The sequence below is a fragment of the Haliotis rubra genome, unplaced genomic scaffold, assembly GCF_003918875.1.
Source record: "Haliotis rubra isolate DU_JTF1 unplaced genomic scaffold, ASM391887v1 Scf215, whole genome shotgun sequence".
Classification (NCBI taxonomy): domain Eukaryota; kingdom Metazoa; phylum Mollusca; class Gastropoda; order Lepetellida; family Haliotidae; genus Haliotis; species Haliotis rubra.
In genome coordinates this window covers 597376-622450 of record NW_025766170.1, presented here as the reverse complement: position 1 = coordinate 622450, position 25075 = coordinate 597376, and the positions used below count along the sequence as shown (strand labels likewise).

Genomic DNA, 25075 nt, shown 5'->3' with positions numbered 1-25075 from the left:
ATTATGTATATGATATAAAAATATATATTTTATTGCATGATATGCGGGTTGACCTTTAATTCCGGGGGTGTAGGGTTTCCCTCACTTTGCCGTGTATATAACCACGAGATAGCCACGGCAGCAGTTGCGCATACAACCAACAATAATCGAGACGGGTGGGTCACCTTAATAATTTTATGTTGGTTACACCACCGTTTTTTACCGGCAGCTACTCTCTTAGGATTCTTCTGCCTGGTGACTGTAGGGGGTTGGGGTTCCACCTCCAGTTGTTGGGGTGGGGTCTGCTCGGGAGGGTTCACCGTCTCCTCTGAAGGGGTCTGGGTCTGTGCAGCATCCATCTATACTATTATTATTATTTTTCCTCTCAAATTGACAATGCTTTGCCGTGATAATCGCCGCCGTCACTGGGGCTAACAACATACCGTATTTGTGGTACAGATCGCAGCTAATAGAGCTCAAGGCCTGTTCGATAAAAGGGTCTTTCTCGAGGTCTTCCCACAAGTAAAGTCGACGCTCCGGGGGGATGGGAAGGAAGTACGACGCAATACCAGTGTATATCTGAGTCATAGCCGATCCTATTGTCTTTGTCATTTCTGAACCTAGTCTAGCCTCGTATTTAGCGTACAGTTTATCGATTTCTTCGGCTGACATTTTGTGAATTTTATCCGAGTGTAATTCCCAAAGTAATGTTTGGCTTTGCCACCAACAGCCAACGCCACCAGTTTCTCTCGCTTATCATCGTCCACCTGTGGTGATTGGGGTACCAACAATTGTTCGAGCAATTCCTCACACTCCATCCTATAATGTGATAAGTAAGTTTTAGTTTTAACAATATAATACCCTATGCAGGCAAAACACAGAGAAATGAAGGTTAAGTTGCACACGACGAACACTTCAAATACCATAGCTATAACTAAATGCTTAGCATTTGCTTAGCTTTGCTTAGCATTTGCTTAGCTTTACTTAGCATTGCTTAGCTAAAACACCCTATAAGCCACGGGTTGGTCGGTCTTGAGCACGAGCTTAGCGTGTTTAGTTTCAGCGAGCTGTTTCTTCACCCGTTCCCGTTCTAATTTGCTCATCACATCGTTCTCTCTCAAACACTCCTCGAACGAATCCCTGTCCTTGCAGTGAAATAAGGCCACCCATCGCGTCTGCTCCCTGAGGTCTTTCAACACCGAGTTGAACTTCTGCGTTAGCACCCAGACGCTGTGATTTGCGTGTCGGCCGGAGAAGGCCAGGTACGATAGCATGTCTCTCTTTTTTGTTATCTCACGATTAGCGCTGCAGTCGTCCAGTATGAACAACGTCGACTCCCCTTTAAATTTCATATGGTAAGCTTTCAACCAGTCCTGTAGACGTGGCCCCGGATCGACTCTGTGTACGTCCGGGTCCGTCATCACCCAAGGTCTTTCCGTGTACGTTTTATTCATGCTCAGAGTAGGGCACATGATAACGATGTGGTCGAACACATCCCTGTAGTACCCTTCCAACATATCCAACACGAAAACGGTCTTCCCACAGCCAGTCTGCCCGCACACTATGGCGCAGTGTGGGTCGCGGGGCAAATCAGTAGATGGCTTGCACGAATCTCCCATTGTCTATATTAAGTTGCGCGTCCATAATTACGTACAGATATAATTTCAACTTGCCAGCGGGTTGAGCCTTCTTGGTAATCTGGATAGTAATCCCCTCACTACCGTTGTCTATACGGCGTCCGCTACCGTGTAGTTTATCGTCATCCGTGGATCGCATGTCCAACCACAGCGCGTACTTGTTGGTTAAGTATTCACCGATTTGCACGGATGATAGGTCCAGGTCTTTGGCTATGTATGGATGTTTGCTCGGCAGCTTTTTTATCTCATCCCACTGCTGGTACGCCCTCATACCATGACTGAACAGCTGGTTGGGCACGCCCTCGATGGTCACTTCCACCTTTTCAATCTCGGGTTGAAAACTTCGCTGTCCCTCCGAACGGCTCGTAATCCTCCACGGGACGACGATCAGGATGCCTTTCATCGATCGCGCCGGCACGTTCAGGTTGATATTCCACACAGTGTCGCTCTTATCCCGCACGATGGATCTATGCCTCAGTATGCGATCGTACAGGATGGCCACATTCCCCGAGTACTGGTTTCGAACCTGCCTGGCTAGCTCCGGGTTAGTGACCATGTCGAACTCCAGAGAGATGTTGTCTATGGTATAACTAGCCTCATCGCCGTTCGGCGTACGCACTACTTTGCTGTAGTCGTTAAACGTGAGCTCGTATTCAAGCCTATCACCCAGCTCGGCCTGGTAAAACGGCGCGTGTTCCGTGAGCAACTCGAAGTCGAGCGGCACGCAGAACCTGTTCCCCTACGCTTGAGCGATAGCCTTTTCACCGTCCGTGATCTTAGATAACTGGTCTGCCGTGAAGGCATACCCAATGCGCGACCTGGTCGATTTGCTGATGCCCTGGTACACGTCATTGACGCGTTCTCCCTCGCTTTTCCAGAGGTCCCTGTAGCAGTGAAACACGTCGCTGTCGTCGATACTCAGCACCTCGTTACCGGTGATCTTGGTTTTCGTGATGGTGGTTTTCTTGATGATGGCTCGACCTACGTTCCGCACTAGCTCACGTTTGTCGTTGGTGGAGGTCAACGTGAGGTTGAACGCCAGTCGAACAGTGCCTGGTACAATGAGGTCATTCGCGCCAAGGTTTGGAAATCTAACCAGCAGCGTTTGATTCTGGTCTATCTTGCTGGGGTTGTTGGTGATGGTCACCGACTGACGCACGGCTTTGACACCTAGTGGCTCTCTCGATCTTCTGAAAGGATCTAGTTTTCTACCGTACATTGTTATATAAATGAAATATATAAGTTTTAATACTAAATAATGGCCGAGTATATCCCTATGGATGATATGTGGGATGATAATGCCCATGTCCAGGATGAGACCTCATTCCCCTTAAGTACTGAACTTGTACAGTCGGCCGTCGATGATTATTACGACGCAGTTGAAAATAAAGACAACATCAAGCCGTTGGGGAGGGACTATTCCAAGTTTATGGTCGATAAGAAGGGCACGCTGCGATTGAAGGCTTACCCGTGGGCTGATATCATAAAAAAAGACGGAAACCATATGCTTTGTCAACACTCACCAGTCGCCCTGGTGGGAGTCAACTGCTCCGTGGGGAACTAGGCTTCATAGATTACGGTGGCGCACGGTCTAAGCTTCCCCCGAAGGTCGTCCAAGATCTGCAAGTAGCCAGGGCCAATACTGGGGATGCTAAAGAAACATCGGACAGTATCGAAAAAATATTGGCTACGTACCATGACAAACCCTTGCCTGGGCTCGAATTTCCCCTGAGGGAACTGCGAGGTTTAGACGAAGCCTTGAAACATGTACGTGGAGAACTCGTTAACAACATGGGGAAACTGAACGAAGTCGATGAGCGCATCGCTCACGAGAAAATAAAACTCACCGAAACTGAAGACGATGATATGAAACGTCGTATCGAGGAGAGAATAAAAAACTTGGAAGACGAGAGACGGACTCGGTTGGAATCCGCTTCCTCAAACCGGGAAGCCCTCCGATCGCAGATCAGCCGAGTACGGGAAACCATCGATCGAGTTCTAAATGAAGACACCACGCTAGCTGACAGGATTCGGACCCTGTTCCGGGAGCAAGGCATCACCATCGCCAGCATTCTGACTGCACTGGGCTTCATCATATCAACCCTGGTGGTGTCACTGAGTGGGGGTACCCCCACGTCTACCCAAGTGGCGGCACACCACCAAGTGGTAACTGGATAAAAAAACTCGGGGAAGCCCTGGCTAAACTGGCTGGTAAGGCCGCCGAAGCCCTGCCTGGCATCCTGGGTAGCATCGTCTCGTGGTTGCTGAGCGCTCTGGCTAAAACTGCCACGTGGCTTAGTCAAAACCTGTGGGCAGCCATCGTCGCCGTGGCGGGTCTGGTGTACGTAGCGGCTAAGGAATTTTTAACCAAATGAGCCCCAAAGCTACCCCACCAACCACCAGGGCTGTTTTACGATCGATGTGCTGCTGATTGGAGGCTGCAGACTGGGGCTGTAGGTGTGTGTGTTGAACCCTAGGCTCCGGGGGTGGCGCTACTATACCCGTTTCACCGGTCGTGGGTGGTGGGACGTGGGGGACGTTGACATCGAGGTTGACGCCCAACTTTTGACCCGCCGTGGCTATAACTATTTCGTTGTTGTAGCCCACCACTTTTTTTACTCTCAGTTGCATATCACTCGGAGCCATGTACAGTCCCACGTCGAACACGTAGTCGACTTTCGACCTGGCATATTCCAACACGTCTTGGTAGCGTTTGATGGCACTCGGGAGATCAACTGGAGCATTAATAGCATCCTCAACGTTGACAACGAACTGTTTCTGAGCGTCGTAAGCAGTCCCCTTACCTAGGATATTGGAACGCGTTTGCGTCTGCGCACCCAACAGCGCCCACACGTACGTTCGAATCGAGTCGTTCAACCTGATTACCCCGCACGAGTAAACCCTTCGACGTGTCCAGCATGAACTTTTTCCAGTCATCCGCTGCCCCCTGCTCGAACCTCCAGACTCTGTAATCCTTGCTGTTGTCGAAAGCCATGTAACGGTCATCCCACTCGTTTGTTGTGATATGATATGACTTGTATCCCCATTCTTTCAACTTCTCGCTGGCTTCCACGAGGGGCATATTGTGAACGATGGGGATACCCAACCCGTGGTTCGGTCCCGGGCAAACGCCAATCCGTCTTCGTGTTTAGTTCGAATTCGTTGCAAATACGTTCGTAGGCCCGTCTATCGTACTGGTTGTTTACTGCATTCCACGCCTTTTCCTGTGGGAGCGGGGCGCTGATCTCTTTGAGGATACGTCTGACCTGGTAGTACACGTGAAACGTGAACACAGACTGACTCAGTGGGCCACGCCGAGTGTCGGTCAATGCCACACCACACCCCGTTGTAGCGCACCACACGGCGAAGTTGAGTTGATTCTGCCAGAACTGCATCGGGTTGTTGAACCAAGCGTGAACTACCTTAGCGTTAGTCACCGAAAACTTATACTGACCGAACACATCTATGAACTGGGTGTTGAAATACAACCCATCAGCGACCACGATCTTCATGTGGGGGAAATCTACGTCCAGTTTAGGGTAAAACACTCCAGGGGAGTACATTTTAAAACTATTATATAATGAGTTTATATACTCTAACATGTACATAACACTTCCAGGAATAACGAGCGGCGAGGCCGTTCAGCTGACGCACGCGATCGATAACACGTCGGGTCAACTCGAAGTCGCACTGTGCGATATCACCTACCTACCACGATGGACTAACATCAACGCTAGCAACAATAAACTGTTCGTAGGTGGCGCTAGCAACAAGATAATTGACGGTTACTACAGCGTGTGCTCTCTAAGCGACGAGGTCTTCAAACCCCTGGGAGCCGAACTCAAGATGAACGACTCAAACGGTACAGTGGTGTTAATCAACAACGGAAGAAACTCCTTGAGGCTCGGTCGACCACTGGCGAGGACACTCGGTATACAGCCTGACGAGATAAAACCAACGACTACCGCCACAGGCACGAAGTTACCCGACCTAGTACCGTACCGGGAGCTGTGCATTCATCTCAGTCAGGTGAGCACAACGGACAACATTCAAGGGGGTCACCCTTCCACTATACTGAGAGCCGTACCGGTGAAAACGGAGAAATACAACGACGGCAGAACCGAGTCGTTTTCACCGCGGCAGTATAAGAGGTTAACCCAGGGCAACATCCCTGAGCTGATAATATCGGTGTTAGATATAAATCATAATCTCGTGAATATAGGATACCTCAGCGTAACGCTGCACATAAAATGACCAGCGCACAAGGTCCTGGAATGAAGTTGAAAAAATGCACCAATGTGGGGATCTCCGACCTCGGGGACACACGCGGATTCGACGACCCCGGAGTAGATGGTAAATTGTACGCCTTGCAACTGAAAAACAGCATTTACAAACGCGTTGAAGTCCCCTCCAATGGTACTAGCAATCTAAGTGATATGGTAGATACCTCAGGAGCGGTCGTCAACACTAAGTACACCCTTGTCAACACCGGTGATGATAACTGGATGATATACCCATCGTTCGGGGGCAAACTGTTCGACTTAGACGATGTTGAGAGCACTACCGTCGCCCGAAACAAGCCATATACGCTAGTCTTCACTGAAGATGACAAGTGGGTGTTATTACCCGATAAAGCCGACTGGTTTCTCAACATTAGGCTCGGCTCCCCCTACGTGTTCACGGATAACAAAGACAACCACCTAAACAAAGTCGTAAACAACGGAATCCTGCTCGTGGCTTACGTCCCAACTCAGAGACGTAGCGTAGTCATCAGCCCACTCGCCAGTATGGCAGCCCACATGCTATCGAGTAAAGCGGGCATGCAAAACGTGGTATTGCAGTTGGTGTCTGAATTCGAAGGCGTGGTCAGGATCCTGGAGAGTCTACCGGCGAACTCAACACTGGTCATCCAAGTCTACCTAGGGGAACCATCGCGGGATGATGTCGAGATCGTGAAGGGGGTCAAACTCCGGTGGGGGAAACAACAACAGTATCACGTTTGCAACGTTTACGTGCGGGTGGGTGTCGACTCCAAAACCAGTCTGCAGGGGTGTCACCGTGGTCGTGGAAGACACGATATCACTAACCAAGATATTCCTACCCGACAACATACACTTCATGGGGTGAAGTGCACCCCTGAACTATTATCAGAAAACCAGTTGGAAATTATATCGTAATAGTATTATAGCAATGTCTTGGCTTCACCCCAACACTACACTTAACGACTTAGGGGACACGGAGGGATTCGACCAGCCTGGTGAGGAAGACACCTTGTACGTCCTGCACTTCAAAGACAACGTGTATAGGCGGGTGTCGTTATCAGATTTTAAAGAACCCAAATGGGTGTTCAACATAACCCTCACCTCACCTTATATCTCATTTAAGGAACAACGTTTTATCTCTGAAATTAAGAATAGTGGTACTAGACTCGGGTGTTTCGTTCCGGGGCCTAATACAAAGATTATACTAAGACCGGTTTTACCCAATATGTTACAGTCATTCCACGGGGGTGAGTTAAATTATGAATGCTACAAAAACCTATTTGGTATTCCAGTTGTGTCACCAGGCTCCACCCTCATCATAGAAGTCTACATCACTAGAGTTGATAGTAATAATCTAGAACAACAACTTGTACCTGGGGTGATAGTACACTGGAATCCCCAGAAAGTTAATGAACGTTACTGCACCATCATCATACAAACGGACCCCTCAACGGGTTCTATAACCTCCTCAATAAACCCCTCCTATGGGGATCGTGTGGATGCAAAGTTACCTATTAAACTCTCATCTATTTTCCTACATGAGGATTTACACCTTATAAGCCTCAAGTACGTTGATCGACTGTTAACTGAAACCCAATTAAAATATCTTTTGTAATATATATTATAGGATGGGACTGTACCCAGGCATAGATGAAGTAGCGAAGACCCTGGAAACCGTAGACGGGTTCCGCTTGAGGCAGTTATGCGATGTAAAACGTCAACTAGAACAAGACCGCGATAAGCGGAAAGCACTATATAAGAAGTACCATAGAGCTTTCAATGCCGTGGACGGGACCGATACTACCCTTATGGCAGCCAGCATGGGCCTAGGGGTGGCAGGTGTTGGGTTGTTAGCTACCATCGTGGCCGCACCTATAGTGATGGGGCTCGAAATAACAGCTGGGGTGACAGGGGTGTTGGGGTTGGGGCTTAAGCTTGTATCCCGCAGACTGCATCGTAAAGCATTGAAACACGACGAAATCAGGGTTCTGGCCGAAGCAAAGCTGAACACGGTGAGTGAGCGTATTTCCACGGCACTCACTGACAGTAAGATCTCGGAGGAGGAGTTTCGTTCAATCCTCTCTGAACTCACAAAATATGACAAAATGAAACAAGAGATTCGATCCAAGTCTCGTAAGTCTGCTATCAGCGAGGACGAGAAAAAAAGTATATAGAACAGGGGATACAAAAAGCCCGGCAAGCTTTTATAACGAACACCAAAGAGATCATAGGCGATTCACATTAAACTGTTTCATCGAGGCCAACGTGACATAGCGGCACTTGGACATAGATAAAACGAACCTACCTTGTACTACTTGAGGGATGGGTCAGGCAGCCGGCACAATTCCCAAGGGAGGAAGCGCAATACATTTCTATTTCTCCCTTTGGGAATTGTGGCTGCCGGGGACATTTTGCTTGAAATTTTTATAGGTTGGGAAAGCAGTAGGGGTAATGGTAGCAAGAGCTAAGGGTCCGACCAAAGCCTTATTTGGGGAATAAGGCTTTGCAGAGGCTTTTGTTGGAACTGGTCCAGGACAATCATTTCCTCTACTACTGACTCGGCATTCGCAAGCGTCCTCACATTTTAACTATACTAGTATTTTATTACACTATGCATAGTGGCAGATGGCACTGTATTATTGAATAAAATCATGAAAAAACATGTTCAACCTGCTATGATCATGAAAAATGAGGTTTAACTGTGGTATGAGCATGAGTGAGCCAGTATTGTTTTACGCCGCTCCTAACACAGTTCCAGCAATATCACGACGGGAGTTTCCAGAAATGGGCTTCACATAGTTCCTTTTATGATGAATCAGACCTGTGTGTCACGCTTGACGTGAACACACTTTAGCCTCTGGGCTACCCAACTGGTATTATCATGAATAACGAGTTTAAACTTAGTACGATCATGAATAAGGAGGTCTGAATGAAGTAAAGGCATAGAATAGTTTAATTTATTCCTAAATAAAATATTTCCGAAAAATTACCATTATACCTGTGTCTACTCTGTATGTTTATGTAACGCTATGTGTGGTCACTTGGTGTTATTGCCACTCTTAGCAGAACCATGACACATAATTAACAAAGATAGCTTCGTGCTTTAGCTGTGAAATATGTTCTTTAATAAAACATGCGTTTTGCAAACGAGAAACATCGTCATTGACTGTTGTTACGTAGTAATCGGTTGTACCTGGCTTGTCAGTCAAGACGTGATGACGTAATTTTACGCCGATATATTGGCCACAGTCGGTTTACTCATGACTTTCTGTTGCAAAAGAATGGGGAATGACCTCCTGTGTGTATCTCTGTGTGAAGGGTTCAACATCAAGCATTTTCTGCTTGACTGTGTGGACCTTTCATATTGCAAGGGATTCACAAAACAACCTTAGCGCTAAGACTACCTTAAGGCATGGGAGTTACGGTCACTTTAGCGCTAAGATAGCTTTGTACAACGGCACCCTGTACCATGAATTGTAACTATGTAATGTGAATGACGGATTGTTTGTTTATAAATCTGGTGCTATGACGTTTTCTGTTTGTAAATAGTTATGTAATGGATAAATATGTTAAAGATAAATGCCCTTGAATTATTTTGCAAGGAAACAGGAATGAAAGTAAACCTTAAGAAAACAAAAGTGGTTGTTTTCAGAAATAGATCTTATGAAAATTGGTATGTTAATGGGGAACAAATAGAAACAGTATCTTTCTATAAATATCTTGGCATTATATTTACACCAAAACTTGTTTGGTCCAGGTCACAATTGTGTTTAGCATCTCAGACTAGAAAGGCAATTTTATCAGTTAAACACTTTCAAGAGAAATTCGGAAACATTAACTGTACAGATTTATTCAAAACTTTTGATGCACTGATCACACCAACATTATGCTATGGCTCAGAAATATGGGGAACTTCATATTGTAAAAGTATTGAATTGGTACAGCTTGATTTTTGTAAAAAGTATCTTAAAATAAATAGGTCATCTTGTAATTCCATGGCCCTGTGTGAATGTAGCAGATTGCCCTTGCAGTTTAATTATATGACCCTTGTAATCAAATATTGGTGTAAATTGTTACAACTTCCTCATGACAGATTACCTTTTCAAAGCTACCTTATACTTATGTCATTAGATGATAGTGGTAGAACAACATGGGCATCAAAAGTTAAAAGTCTTCTTTTTAATTTTGATTTTTGATATGTTTGGCTGAGATTACACAATGCCATTTAGAAAGTGGTCAAATGTAACATATGTTATATTTGGGATTACACTTTCTTAGTAAAGTACAAATTCTAGTACTTTTTTTGAGTTGAGCCCCATCCGGGATTCGAACTCACACCCTCAGAGTCAGGCACCTAATCGCCAGCACACAAAGTCAGTCGCCTAACCTATTCAGCTACCGCGACTTTCACAAAGTAGCTGAATAGGTTAGGCGGCTGACTTTGTGTGCTGGCGATTAGGTGCCTGACTCTGAGGGTGTGAGTTCGAATCCCGGATGGGGCTCAACTCAAAAAAGTACTAGAATTTGTACTTTTATTAAGAAAGTGTAATCCCAAATATAACATATGTTACATGTTTAACTTGAGCCAAGATGTTGGTGATGTAAAGATGTCTATAAGCTTATTTAAGCAAAGATTATTATATAATTTAAAACATTCCTGGTACTCTTCCCTGAGTAATTCCTCCAAATGCAACTATTATCAGTATTTTAAATCAGCGTTAACTGTTGAATGTTATTTATCGTTTAACCTTTCTACACATTTAAGAGCTGTTTTAGCACAATTTAGGTGTAGTGATTTTAAAATAGATGTAGAAACTGGGCGTTATAACAACACTGATTATAATCAAAGATTTTGTACATCATGTAAATCTAAAGGTCTTACCCATATTGAAGATGAATTTCATGTACTGTTCATTTGTGAATCCTATTCACAACTAAGAGAGAAGTTCATTACAAAATGTGTTAAAAAGCCTTATACTGTATATTCTTTAGCAAATCTTTTCAAGAATACTAATGTAGACACTATAAAACATGCCTTGTTGCCTTGTATCTATTTTATGTTAAAAGGATTATTATAAACACACTAGAATGATCATTGTGCCCCTGACTACACTGGAATTTCCTTTTGGATGTAATTTGGGCCTACGGCCTTTCACTAGAAATAAACTCTGTCCCTGTCTGTCTGTAAATATGTGTTGTTGTTTTTCAAAAAACCCAACTCATTTAAGCTTTGGACCTAAAATGTTTATGTATTCAGACTTAGCCTCGTCACTATATGGCTGAAATAATAGCGATGCGACGTAAAACTCAACTCAACTCATCTTGTTACGTAGTTCCATTAGGATCGACGGTCAGGTGACTTCGAGCGTTATTTTTAGTACTCTCTGCATGTCGAAACACGTATAGAATAGTTTAATTTATTCCTAAATAAAATATTTCCGAAAAATTACCATTATACCTGTGTCTACTCTGTATGTTTATGTAACGCTATGTGTGGTCACTTGGTGTTATTGCCACTCTTAGCAGAACCATGACACATAATTAACAAAGATAGCTTCGTGCTTTAGCTGTGAAATATGTTCTTTAATAAAACATGCGTTTTGCAAACGAGAAACATCGTCATTGACTGTTGTTACGTAGTAATCGGTTGTACCTGGCTTGTCAGTCAAGACGTGATGACGTAATTTTACGCCGATATATTGGCCACAGTCGGTTTACTCATGACTTTCTGTTGCAAAAGAATGGGGAATGACCTCCTGTGTGTATCTCTGTGTGAAGGGTTCAACATCTTTACATCACCAACATCTTAGCTCAGCCAAACATGTAACATATGTTATATTTGGGATTACACTTTCTTAATAAAGTACAAATTCTAGTACTTTTTTTGAGTTGAGCCCCATCCGGGATTCGAACTCACACCCTCAGAGTCAGGCACCTAATCGCCAGCACACAAAGTCAGTCGCCTAACCTATTCAGCTACCGCGACTTTCACAAAGTAGCTGAATAGGTTAGGCGGCTGACTTTGTGTGCTGGCGATTAGGTGCCTGACTCTGAGGGTGTGAGTTCGAATCCCGGATGGGGCTCAACTCAAAAAAAGTACTAGAATTTGTACTTTATTAAGAAAGTGTAATCCCAAATATAACATATGTTACATGTTTGGCTGAGCCAAGATGTTGGTGATGTAAAGATGTCTATAAGCTTATTTAAGCAAAGATTATTATATAATTTAAAACATTCCTGGTACTCTTCCCTGAGTAATTCCTCCAAATGCAACTATTATCAGTATTTTAAATCAGCGTTAACTGTTGAATGTTATTTATCGTTTAACCTTTCTACACATTTAAGAGCTGTTTTAGCACAATTTAGGTGTAGTGATTTTAAAATAGATGTAGAAACTGGGCGTTATAACAACACTGATTATAATCAAAGATTTTGTACATCATGTAAATCTAAAGGTCTTACCCATATTGAAGATGAATTTCATGTACTGTTCATTTGTGAATCCTATTCACAACTAAGAGAGAAGTTCATTACAAAATGTGTTAAAAAGCCTTATATACTGTATATTCTTTAGCAAATCTTTTCAAGAATACTAATGTAGACACTATAAAACATGCCTTGTTGCCTTGTATCTATTTTATGTTAAAAGGATTATTATAAACACACTAGAATGATCATTGTGCCCCTGACTACACTGGAATTTCCTTTTGGATGTAATTTGGGCCTACGGCCTTTCACTAGAAATAAACTCTGTCCCTGTCTGTCTGTAAATATGTGTTGTTGTTTTTCAAAAAACCCAACTCATTTAAGCTTTGGACCTAAAATGTTTATGTATTCAGACTTAGCCTCGTCACTATATGGCTGAAATAATAGCGATGCGACGTAAAACTCAACTCAACTCATCTTGTTACGTAGTTCCATTAGGATCGACGGTCAGGTGACTTCGAGCGTTATTTTTAGTACTCTCTGCATGTCGAAACACGTCAATATACATTCTACATCTGCACCGGTGATTTTTCTATCAGTTGGGGCTGGAATTGAGTGTACAGCCCTACTGTCATCAGTCATCAACAGCATGAGCATCGATCTACGCAACTGCGATAAGATGACATGTATCAACCCAGTCAGCGAACTTGACCACCCGATCCCATTAGTCGCTTCTAACGACAAGCATGGGATACTATTTACAGATCAATTCTAATCGGATCTTCACTAGTCGCCATTATAATGTGTGAGATGAATTTTCCTTCGCAGAAACGGATAACTGTAAACTCATTTAATGTTTTGATTGTATATTTTTGACAACACATTTTGCTGCACGTGCTGTTCACAAGGACCAGCCCTATAAAATGCAACCTCAAACCTGGTTGAAACATTCACATTACAACGTCAGCAGGATGCGGCGACACGACAGCTTAGAGGAAACAGGCGCAAGGAAGACTTGAAGCTGGCCACACTGCACAAGCCGTTGCCAATCACTTCCAGGTCAACGTTCGGACCATCTGCAGGCTGCAGCAACGTTTCCGGGCCACCAACACCACACATGATCGCCCCCGTACTGGCAAACCAAGGGTGACCACAAGACGACAAGACCACCATGTTATGCGACAGCCTGTAAAGAATCCCTTCATGCAGGCATCCGAAACAGCACGTCAGACAGTGGGATCACACGGAAGACCAGTCAGTACTGATACAGTACGCCGACGTCTTAACAGCGGAACCTCCATTGCCGAAGACCTTACCGTGGACATATCCTCACCCCTCGCCATCGGCATGAACGTCTACAGTTTGCCCTACAACACCAAAACTGGCGATACAGGCATTGGAGAACTGGTCTGTTCACAGATGAGAGTCGGTACTACGTATCAACTGCAGACTGCAGAACAAGAATATGGCGACGACGTGGCCAGCGTTATTCAGACCAATGTGTCATGGAAGGAGACTCATTGGGAGGTGCAAGCATCATGGTATGGGGTGGAATATAGGCCTGAACCTACCTGAGAGTGGGTCCTGTGGTGTTCCAGAACCTTGGTCCAGGGAGAGGAGACGGCATCACAGCGGTGCGTTACATCGATCTCTCAGACCCCACGTCATACCACATTTCGCACGTCACCGGAACAACATTTTCCAGTATGATAACGCCCGGACCCATACAGCTAGAGCTACACGGGACTTCCTACAGCAGAACGGTGTCAACATTATCCAGTGGCCAGCCCTTAGCCCTGATTTAAACCCAATTGAACATCGTTGGGAAGAAATTCAGAGGAGACTGAATGATGTCATACCAAGGCCCAACACAGCCGATTTATTGCGCCAGGCCTTTCTCAGAGCGTGGTTCCAGGTGCCAATGGCCTTCATCAATCGATTGGTGCACACCTTTCACAGACGCTGTGCTGCAGTTATTGCCGCTCGTGGTGGTCACACTAAATACTGAAGTCAAGAGTCTGAATTGACTGCAAACGTTCACGTAATGTCTTGAAATTGTTATTTATTGATGTGTCAAGATATGGTACACAAAGAGTGTTTTTGATCCGCTTATTATATCCATTTCTGTAATGATTTGATTACAGTGCCTATCTAATTTTGAATTCGTATGACGTTTTTTTTGCTGCTGAGTATATTTGCAATGGTGTAAACCAAAACGACAAACGAGGGTTAATTTCGAAAGGGGATCGAATTTGTAGCCCTCGTGTTTTCAGCCTGTTGTATTAAACACCAATTGACAGGCCGATAAATCACGATAAACTTTAGGAAGCGGACGTATAATATATTTTGCTGGTGTTTGTTCGCGGCACTCATATCAGAAATATTCCAGCTATATGGCGGCGGTCTGTAACTAATCGGGTTGGACCAGACAATCCAGTGATCAAGAGCATAAGCATCGATCTACGCAGCTGGGATACGATGACATGTATCAACCAAGTCGGCGAACCTGTCCGCGGATCCCGTTAGTCGCCTCTAATGACAAACATGGGTTCCTGAGCCCAGTTCTAACAAGGCTCTTCACAGGTCTGAGTTACAAAAGAGATTCTTTAAGAGATTATGTTCTTGTAACAGGCACGCACTCATCAGTAGTATTTTGTTTCTACATATATACAGGCACACGGCAAGGCACCCGGGCAAGATGACTACCCAGGGTAAAATGGGTGTGGCACAGAGGCTGATGTTTTGGAAACGACAGGACGGGAATTCCCCTGAGGAAGCGATAGAGCGCCTTCGCAATCTGCAAGAACTTCTGTCTAAAAAAACCGATTACCTTGAAAACAAAGTTGATTCAGAAACGAAAATTGCATTGGAAAACAGAGTGAAGAATAAGAGAGGTAAGTTAAATAATGAATCAAATTTCGGTTTTGGCAGGGAAAATGTTGTAAGTATTGAATCCCTTCAATGTCATCTGCTAAACATCTGAGCGCAGGAAATGTGTTACTGATGAAATTGATCTACTTTAGTTTACAACAAATTTCACCAAGAAACTGATTTACGGGTCGCTCACAGATGGTGTTACAGGTGTTACACAGATGGTGTTACAGGTGTCACACAGTATGTCGTTACAGGTGTCACACAGATGGTGTTACATGTGTCACACATTATGGCGTTATAGGTGTGACACAGATGGTGTTACAGGTGTTACACGGATCGGTTTGGTTATATCTCATTCATGCTTTTTCTGTCTCATGTACACAGTCACAAATCTCATCTGAAATAGACTGACTGACTGAGTTTAGTTTTACGCCGCTTTTAGCAATATTCCAGCAATATCACGGCGGGGGACACAAGAAATGGGCTTAACACATTGTGCCCATGTGGGGAATCGAACCCGGGCCTTCGGCGTGACGAGCCAACGCTTTAACCACTAGGCTACCCCACCGCCACTGAAATAGATGATGCTATACATGCTGCAGAGATGATGTTATAGATTACTTACTTATAAGTGGTGTTACAGGTGTCACATGAATGATGTATTAGGTGTCACGTGGTTGATGTTACATATCTCATATAAGTGGTGTTACAGGTGTCACGTGGACGATGTTACATATCTCATATAAGTGGTGTTACAGGTGTCATGTGGACGATGTTACATATCTCATATAAGTGGTGTTACAGGTGTCACGTGGTCGATGTTACATATCTCATATAAGTGGTGTTACAGGTGTCATGTGCACGATGTTACAGGACTAGTAGGTGTAACATGGATGGTGTTACATATCTATTATAAATGGTGCATGTTCTTACAGATAGAGTAAAAGTGGAGTTACAGGTGTCACGTTGATGTGTCGTTACAGCCGCACTCCAGGCCCTGCGACGTCGAAAGCGATATGAGAAGCAGCTGCAACAAGTGGACGGAACGACGGCGTCACTGGAGGTGCAGTTGGAGGCGTTAACATCGGCTTCGGTGAATGCTGAAGTCGTGAAGTGCCTGAAGTTAACGTCAGAGACGATGCAACGTACCTTCGGCAACATGTGCGTGAAACACTGGATAAGTCGTATCAACTGAATATAATAGAGCTATGCAACACTTTTTGTCAATTTTGGAAAGAAACACAAAAATAGGCCAGGGAAATCAAATGCAAAGATATTTTCTTTCACAATGCAGCGCAACTATCATTTAATATCCTTGGTCCCTTTACACAAAGTGAACCTGCTGATCGTCACTCCCATACTTTAACATAGACTTACGACAGTCGAAGGGCTCCGATCGCTTTATGGAACGGGTCGTGGGCGGTGGGCAGACAATAAGCCCACTGGGATAAAAAGCCCTCGGACAAAAAAAAACCCCTAGGCTTAATGCCCCCAGGACAAAAAGCCCTTACAAATTTCCACCCATAGGATAAAACACCCTCTGTGTTAATTTTGAGTTGACAGGTGATAACATGATGTTTTCTGAGCAATTCCTCCCACTGCTGACAGTTGTTACAGGCTGTTACATTATGCTTTTTAATGTCATATGATATGATATCATATCATCTCATCATCTCTCATATATCATATATCTCATATCATATCATATCATATCATATCATATCAGCTATTCATCTCTTCATTGAGGACCTTTTGTCCTACCCATTGAGGGCTTTTTGTCACGGGGGCATTTAGCCTAGGGGTGTTTTGTCTGAGGGTGTTATGTCCTTGTGGGCCTATTGTCCTACCACCGTCGTGGGAAGGAAAGGGTTGTGCAGGCTGGTGGTGGGAGGACTTGGGAGGAGACCAGAAAAGGTTTTAGTTTCACCTGAAAATCAGATACGAGGGTCGATCAAAAAAGTACGTAGCCTAACTATATTCTCGGTGTCCAATGTTTGAAAAGCTTCCATTTTATTTTGAAGGAATCGTTAGCAAAGCCATATCCTAAATTTTACATGTGTGGGTAATGTGGTTAACCAGATATTTGTCATCACAACACATTGGGGTATAATATTTCTAACAAAATTGCAGAAAATGAAAAACGATTTGTAGTTTGGTACCTCTTGGATAATGGTATGCCCTCAGATAATGTCCAATAAAATATGTTCAGTATAGTATTGGATGACTTCCCGTCATGATCAACAGTCAAAGATTTGGATTGCCTGATTTATATTTAGTCGGGGCTATTTTTTAAGGACACCCCCATTTTCATCTTTCAAAAACATTGTGTCCAGATATTCAAGCTGGCACTGCTTACAATATATTTGTGAGCTAACACTTGTGTGACCATTCAGTATTTAGTTTGAACCCTTGGCATCATGTATGCATAAGTGAATTAGAATAAGCTATGCATTAGAATAAGCTATGCACTTTTGATTACGTCGTCTGAAAGGGGGATGGGTAGTGTCTCTAAAAGAAGCTGTTTCAGTCAACATAAAAGGGGGAGTCTCTTTAACAAGCGATTGTAATTTCAAATTGCTTTTTTATGAATTTTAATATCTAAGTGTGATTCTAGGAGACTTCTATGAATCTCAAACACACCAAATATTTCTTGCATATTTTGCATCCTGAAGTTTTTGATGCATTTATTGTAGGTTTTGCGTTTTTTGAGGGTACCAAGATTAAAGGTCAAACAAAATGGGGATAGTGATACTGGAACATAGCAAAACCAAATTACTTGAGCTCCACAGATAATATGTAGAAAAATAAAACATAAAAATAACTGCATTTGTATCGTTTTCTTGGTGATTCTACATACTTCTTGATCGCCCCACGTAATGTATCTATTTCCTTGGGGTCACAATATTTGACTGACTGACTGAGTTTGGTTTTACGCCGCTTTTAGCAATATTCCAGCAACATCACGGCGGGGAACACCAGAAATGGGCTTCACACATTTTACCCATGTGGGGATTCGAACCCGGGTCTTCGGCGTGACGAGCCAACGCTTTAACCACTAGGCTACCCCACCGCCCTCACAATATTTGAAAGTCCTGTCATTCCAATGTATTATTCAGTACAATGTGGGAAACCTATTTCTGGTATCCCTGCCCGACATTTTGCTGGAATATTGCAAAAACAGGCGTAAAACCATACTCCCTCACTCATTAACCTGTGATGAGTGCAATATGACCTGATTCATTTAATTTACCTATGCCGTGGTCAGGACAGCGGAAAAGGTGGCGGACCTGAGAGATGAGGTGTCGGACATGATGGAGGATGCAGAAGAAATCGGGGGGATCCTTGCACGGCCTCTTGGCGGCGAGGAATTTGATGACGTATGTATAGCTGCGTAGGACATGTTTGTAGCAGGGAGTTATCTGATCAAAAATATTTTTTGCAAGTTTGATTTCTGTATAATGAGGTCTGGACCAGGCAGCTCTGCTCAATCTCCTATCATGTTACACACTCACACACATACCCACTCGCACCACTCTCAACCTACACAACCCGTACGGTACTGGTTCTACGCACCACTAATACATCTTCCGTCCACTTTTTTCATTTACTCCACACCCACACACAGTCAGAGCTACTCTGGGTTTTTTTCAGGATGATCTTCTGGCTGAGCTTGAGGTAATGGAGCAGAACGAGCTCACAGACAAACTGTGTAACATGCAGTTCCCTTCTGTGCCCACCGAGAAGGTCAAGGTAAAAGGTGAGATTTCTTAATATGGAACAGGTTAAACTGACAAGATCTACAAAAGGGACAACCGCATCAAAGACGTTTTCTCAAGAATTGTTCGCTTTAGGTCAGGAAACGTAGACTAGCCAGGCAGTCGGATTGAAATCCGGTTTGAACTGAACTCAATTCACCCAGGCTGCGAACTGCGGCATAACAGGTACATAAACAATATTTACATTTATACAACAAACAACATTAACGTTATATACAAACGGTATGATAGAAGCAATGTACATCTACCATGTTACATATTAAGGTATTGAGGTTATTTCTTAAATAGAGCCATAATTATTTTACCAAAAGTTTTCTTTAAGTTCCTAGCGTATTGGTGTTAAATAGGATATTCATTTTATACACATTTAGTTTAATATAACGATACTTGTGAATATATTTTTCTCTTTCGAATTCTTATTTGGGACAAACAAATAAATAATGAAATTCTAAAGTTACACAGAGTACACTTTCTATCATTTACTGGGATTCGTCACTATCAACCTGTCTTGATACCAAGAAAATGATTTGAAGTTCGAAATTTTAACAAGTTATTTGCAGGTATTGTTTAAAATTGATAGATGGATTTTTGAAAATGCTATAAGTGGTTGCTTTGGAAGTGGTTTCAATTGTTGCCATCCATGTTTGCTGATAAATGTCTTTTAATTTACTTTTGATAACAGTTTTAAGCCACAATATACTTTTTAAAAATTTGGGATTTCCAGGTGAAACTCAGTCCAAGATCGTCGAAAATTCTCTTACGGTAGATTAACCATTTATGTTCACATTTACCAAATATATAATCGTTGAATATCAATTAATAAATCAAAAAGCACACTTTTGACGATTTTCCGGATAAAAGTGTAGTCCGAAAACATACCATTCTGCTCTTGATAACTTTTACACGTGGGAATCTGCCAAACTCGCCATATGCCATAAAGTTAGGTGTACGTTTCCTAAGTGATGCTAAATATTTGAGAAAGCGTAGGTTAACATTTTCAAAGCAGGAAGTTCAAAACCCTAGACCTCACATCCATATAAAAGAATTGGCGTGACCATACAATCAAACAATTTTAAGTGACAATCATTGAAAAGTTACGTCTTCTACCTTGGCCTAATGCAAAGAACATTGCTTTTGCTGCCTTTTCAACCAGTATACATATGGTTTTAGTTTATTTACTATAGTTCAATGTGTGTGTGTTTCAATTTGATGTGGGTTAAAAGCCAGAAGTAGTGACCCGAGAAGTACCTAAACCTAAGCACAGTATCCTGCTGACAGACACAAGAAGCATAATCGGGAACCCGTGAAGATTCGGGTTAGAATTGTTTTTCATGCTTGTCATAAATGACTATTAACGGGGTCGGGTGGCAAGACTCGCTGACTTGGTTGACACATGTTATCGTATCCCAATGGCTTAGTTCGATGCTTAGTCTTAGAGTGCGGCGTTAAAACAAGCAAACAAGGCATAGTCAAGCCGAGATTCGAACCCTCGATCATAGGTTTCTAACCCAATTGACGCAACTTTTTTTTAACAAACTTGAAGAACTTGTTAAGGAAATGTGATTAATTGATACGAGAGGTGTATTTATTAACGAACATATCAGAGATCTTGCAATAATGCTATTTGCAGATAATGTCGTGATTCTTGCCGATTCTGTTGTCCAGTTACAATGCAAGATAGATACTCTAAATGAATATTGTTTGAAATGGGGTCTTCAGATAAATATTAGTAAAACTAAAGTAATGGTTTTTAAAAATGGGGGTAAAATCTCTAAAAGTGAAAAATGGTTCCTTAATGGCCAAAAATTGGAGGTGGTTTCATATTACAAATATTTAGGTATTATATTTTCGTGTAGAAATATATTCTCCAGAGCCTGTGAAACATTATCTATGCAAGTTGAACGAGCCCTACATGTCATAAAGAAATTCATATGCAAATATAAAGAATTACCTATCCATGCATCATTTAAACTGTTTGATGGAAAAATTCAACCAATTTTGTTGTACGGCTCTGAAATATGGGGCATTAACATAAACAAGAATATTGAAAAGGTACATTCAAAGTTCTGTAAGTTCTTGTTGCGTGTTGGCTACAAAACTGCGAACAAGGTTATTTTAGCTGAATGTGGACGTTTTCCACTGTTTATTAACGCCCGATGTCGGGTTATTTCATATTGGCTAAGATTGATGAGACAACCAATATCACGCTATTCAAGATGTAGTTATGAAAGCTTAAAACACTAGATAATACCGGAGATATTAATTGGGTTTCATTCGTTAGAACTATTCTTTTTAGTCATGGCTTTGGAAATGTATGGATCGCCCAAAATGTAAGTAATACACAATATTTCATCAAATTATTCAAGCAGAGATGCAAAGACATTTGTCAACAGGACTGGTATAATGAAATAACGTCATTAACCTGTGTAAACTTTTATTCAGAATATAAATATTGTATTAATACAGAAATTTACCTTTCAAAGATTAAATCACCACAACTTAAGCGTAGCTTACTAAATTTAGATGTAACGCTTACAACTTCAAAGTCCAAGCGGCGCGATTTGCCAAAACTTCAAATGCAATAGATATCCAATGTCCATTCTGCAATTTATCGCAAGGAGATGAGTACAATGTATTACTTGTATGCCTGAAATATTTAGAAATAAGAGAAACATATTTGCCTTATTTTTTCTATAACCAACCATCGAGACATAAATTCTGTATGCTATTTCGCACAGAAAACATTGACTTGTTGTTTAAGCTAGCCCTTGTGTTGTACCACATACTTATGTTGAGAGAAAAAATGTAAATTGTGAATGGGTGTTTATGGATTTATTGATGTTCCTATAACTCGTGTATTTACAGGTTGCGCATAAATGCACTGCTATTATTGTACACATGTACTATTGGCCTCAGGGCCACATATACAAATAAATATGTCTGTCTGTCTGTTAACAAACTGCGGGGCCTGAGACGACTCATCCTCGATAATCTCCAGGGTATACGTTACGATCACTCTCCACTGTACTATCCTGGATGCATCCACGGCTTTTTTGGATGCATCCCGATAATTATATTACCTCCCTTGGCTGGCTTTTCATCCAATCAGGTGTCTACACTGGGAAGTTGAGCGAACCAATCACAACTCACTTCGCTTCTTAAGTTATCTAACGGTTTAAACTTGGAACACAATTGATGCAGAGGTACTCTGAAAGAGGTAGGAGTTCTTTTATATATTTTTTGAAAATTTCAGATCTGACAATTTGTCTGTATTATTTCCTCAAAAATCTTAGTGGTACTGCGTACAAACCTTCGCGACTGCGACCGCTATCTTTGTTGACACTGGCAAGCTCGGATGTAACGGCGGCTTAGCTGATTGGCTACTGTGAGAATGCGGAACCAACCAAGGGAGGTAATATAATTATCGGGCCTTAAAGCCGAGAGTGATCGTAACGTATACCCTGGAAATTATCGAGGACGGAGAAGACTAACCCTGTGCTAGTCTGTGAGAAAGACAATGCATTTGAATGGATATAGGAAAAGTGAGTGAGTGAGTTTAGATTTACGCTGCTTTTAGCAATATTCCAGCAATATCACAGCGGGGGAAACCAGAAATAGGCTTCACACATTGTACCCATGTGGAGACTCCAACCCATGTCTTCAGCGTGACGAGCGAACACTTTAAGCACTAGACTACTTCGATATAGGAAAAGGAGGTATCTACCGCATCATAATGACTCCTTGCGCGCACACACACTCTAGCGTGCACACAAAGACATAGAGCGTGTTAACAGTAGGTGGGGAAGCCCAGTGGTTAAAGCGTTCGCTCGTCACGCCGAAGACATTGGTTCGATTCCGGACCACAAGGTTACGCTGTGTGAAGCCCATTTCTGGAGTACCTCGATTTTATTTTTGTTGAATATTGCTAATAGCGGCTAAAAATTATACTCACGTGATCACTATTAACATGTCCACTTTCATTTATTCCAGACGACAAGACGACCGGGAAAGAGAAAGAGGAAGAGGAAGAAAAAGAAGAACTGAGGAAGTTGGCTGAATGGATGTGACGTGGCTCTACAAGGGGTGACGTCACATCATTCTGTTCGATCCAGTGGGTGTTATCTCCCGTCTACTAGTATTTAATGCTAGTATTTTTCAGTGTAGAATCTTGTACTGTAGATGGCGTTTGCAGATAGTAACTGTTAAATACAGAAATGTATGTTGTATTACTATACAGCTTTACATGGCCTCGGCAATATTGCATGCATCACGATTTATTACTAAATTTAGTGATGAGATCTGTTATATGTATGCATATACCATTATATGTACAATGTATGTGGTAAGTTTCAATAGATGTCTTAAGTCTCAGTGTTGCCTTATTGTGTGATATATGACATCTAATAAATGGGTATACAACACAGCGTGACATGATGCCTGACATAGGTATGTCTGCTAATAGCGGGATTGACTGGATAGTGTGGTATATCTGCTAATAGCGGGTATGACCGGATAGGCGGGATTGACCGTGTGTATGTCTGCTAATAGCGGGATTGACCGGATAGTGTGGTATGTCTGCTAATAGCGGGATTGACCGGATAGTGTGGTATGTCTGCTAATAGCGTGGTATGTCTGCTAATAGCGATTGACCGGATAGTGTGGTATGTCTGCTAATAGCTGGATTGACCGGATAGTGTGGTATGTCTGCTAATAGCGGGATTGACCGGATAGTGTGGTATGTCTGCTAATAGCGGGATTGACCGATAGTGTGGTATGTCTGCTAATAGCAGGATTGACCGGATAGTGTGGTATGTCTGCTAATAGCGGGATTGACCGGATAGTGTGGTATGTCTGCTAATAGCGGTATTGACTGGATAGTTTGGTATGTCGGCTAATAGCGGGATTGACCGGATAGTGTGGTATGTCTGCTGATAACGGGATTGACCTGACTATTTGGTATGTCTGCTAATAGCGGGATTGACCGGATAGAGTGGTATGTCTGCTAATAGCGGGATTGACCGGATAGTGTGGTATGTCTGCTAAAAGCGGGATTGACTGGATAGTGTGGTATGTCTGCTAATAGCGTGATTGACCGGATAGTGTGGTATGTCTGCTAAAAGCGGGATTGACCGGATAGTGTGGTATGTCTGCTAATAGCGGGATTGACCGGATAGTGTGGTATGTCTGCTAATAGCGGGATTGACTAGATAGTGTGGTATGTCTGCTAATTGCAGGATTGACCGGATAGTGTGGTATGTCTGCTAATAGCGGGATTGACCGGATAGTGTGGTATATCTGCTAATAGCGGTATTGACTGGATAGTTTGGTATGTCGGCTAATAGCGGGATTGACCGGATAGTGTGGTATGTCTGCTGATAACGGGATTGACCTGACTATTTGGTATGTCTGCTAATAGCGGGATTGACCGGATAGAGTGGTATGTCTGCTAATAGCGGGATTGACCTGATAGGGTAGTATGTCTGCTAATAGCGGGATTGACATCAGGATTGGCTGGAGTTGAGGGTTTTTTCTCAGTGAGGTGTACATATGTCCAACGCTTCACAGCAGTAACATGTACAAAATCATCTGTCTGTGGGTCGTGTTATCCTCACAACATATTGCTTATTGTTCATGCATTGAAGATCATTTGCATTTGTACAGGAATATTAGATTATCACATATAGCAATAATACTACATAAAAAATGTATGTTATGTGTTGACTCACAAAAGAAATGGAAGGACATGTTTCTTGACAATGTGTGATCTTTTCTGTGAAATGAATGCATCTGCTGCTGTTTAATAGTTCAATGTTTCCCAGCCTTCTGTGTCAAAGTAGATTTAAGAATACAGCAGTCTACTGGCCAGCAGAGAAAAACTGATGTTGATATGATCTTGAATACTCTACAGAGTACAAGACCTAGAGAATTCACGGTGATACTAAACATCCCTCTTTTCAAGAAAGTAAACACACGGTAACGAATATAACTTCTAATATAAATGAGTGAGTGAGTGTGTGAGTTAAGATTTTAAGTCACATCGGCAATATTTCAGCCATATCGTGACTAAAGCAAGTTATAAATATATCGACAATTTAAGTGAAATTATAAAATTCATCATCTT

The 25075-nt window shown here is 42.6% G+C and overlaps 1 protein-coding gene across 1 annotated transcript in view; it reads left to right on the top strand.

Annotated features, from left to right (window-relative positions):
* Window positions 1-23325, top strand: part of LOC124276906 (charged multivesicular body protein 4c-like) — a 30921-nt gene extending 7596 nt beyond the window's left edge. The window contains exons 2-6 of the mRNA XM_046712572.1: window positions 14978-15198; window positions 16162-16339; window positions 18444-18555; window positions 18830-18935; window positions 22945-23325. Coding sequence (XP_046568528.1) covers window positions 15003-15198; window positions 16162-16339; window positions 18444-18555; window positions 18830-18935; window positions 22945-23021 — 669 coding nt within the window. The 5' untranslated portion in view covers window positions 14978-15002 and the 3' untranslated portion in view covers window positions 23022-23325. The remainder of the gene's footprint in view (window positions 1-14977; window positions 15199-16161; window positions 16340-18443; window positions 18556-18829; window positions 18936-22944) is intronic.
* The last annotated feature ends 1750 nt before the right edge of the window (window positions 23326-25075 follow it).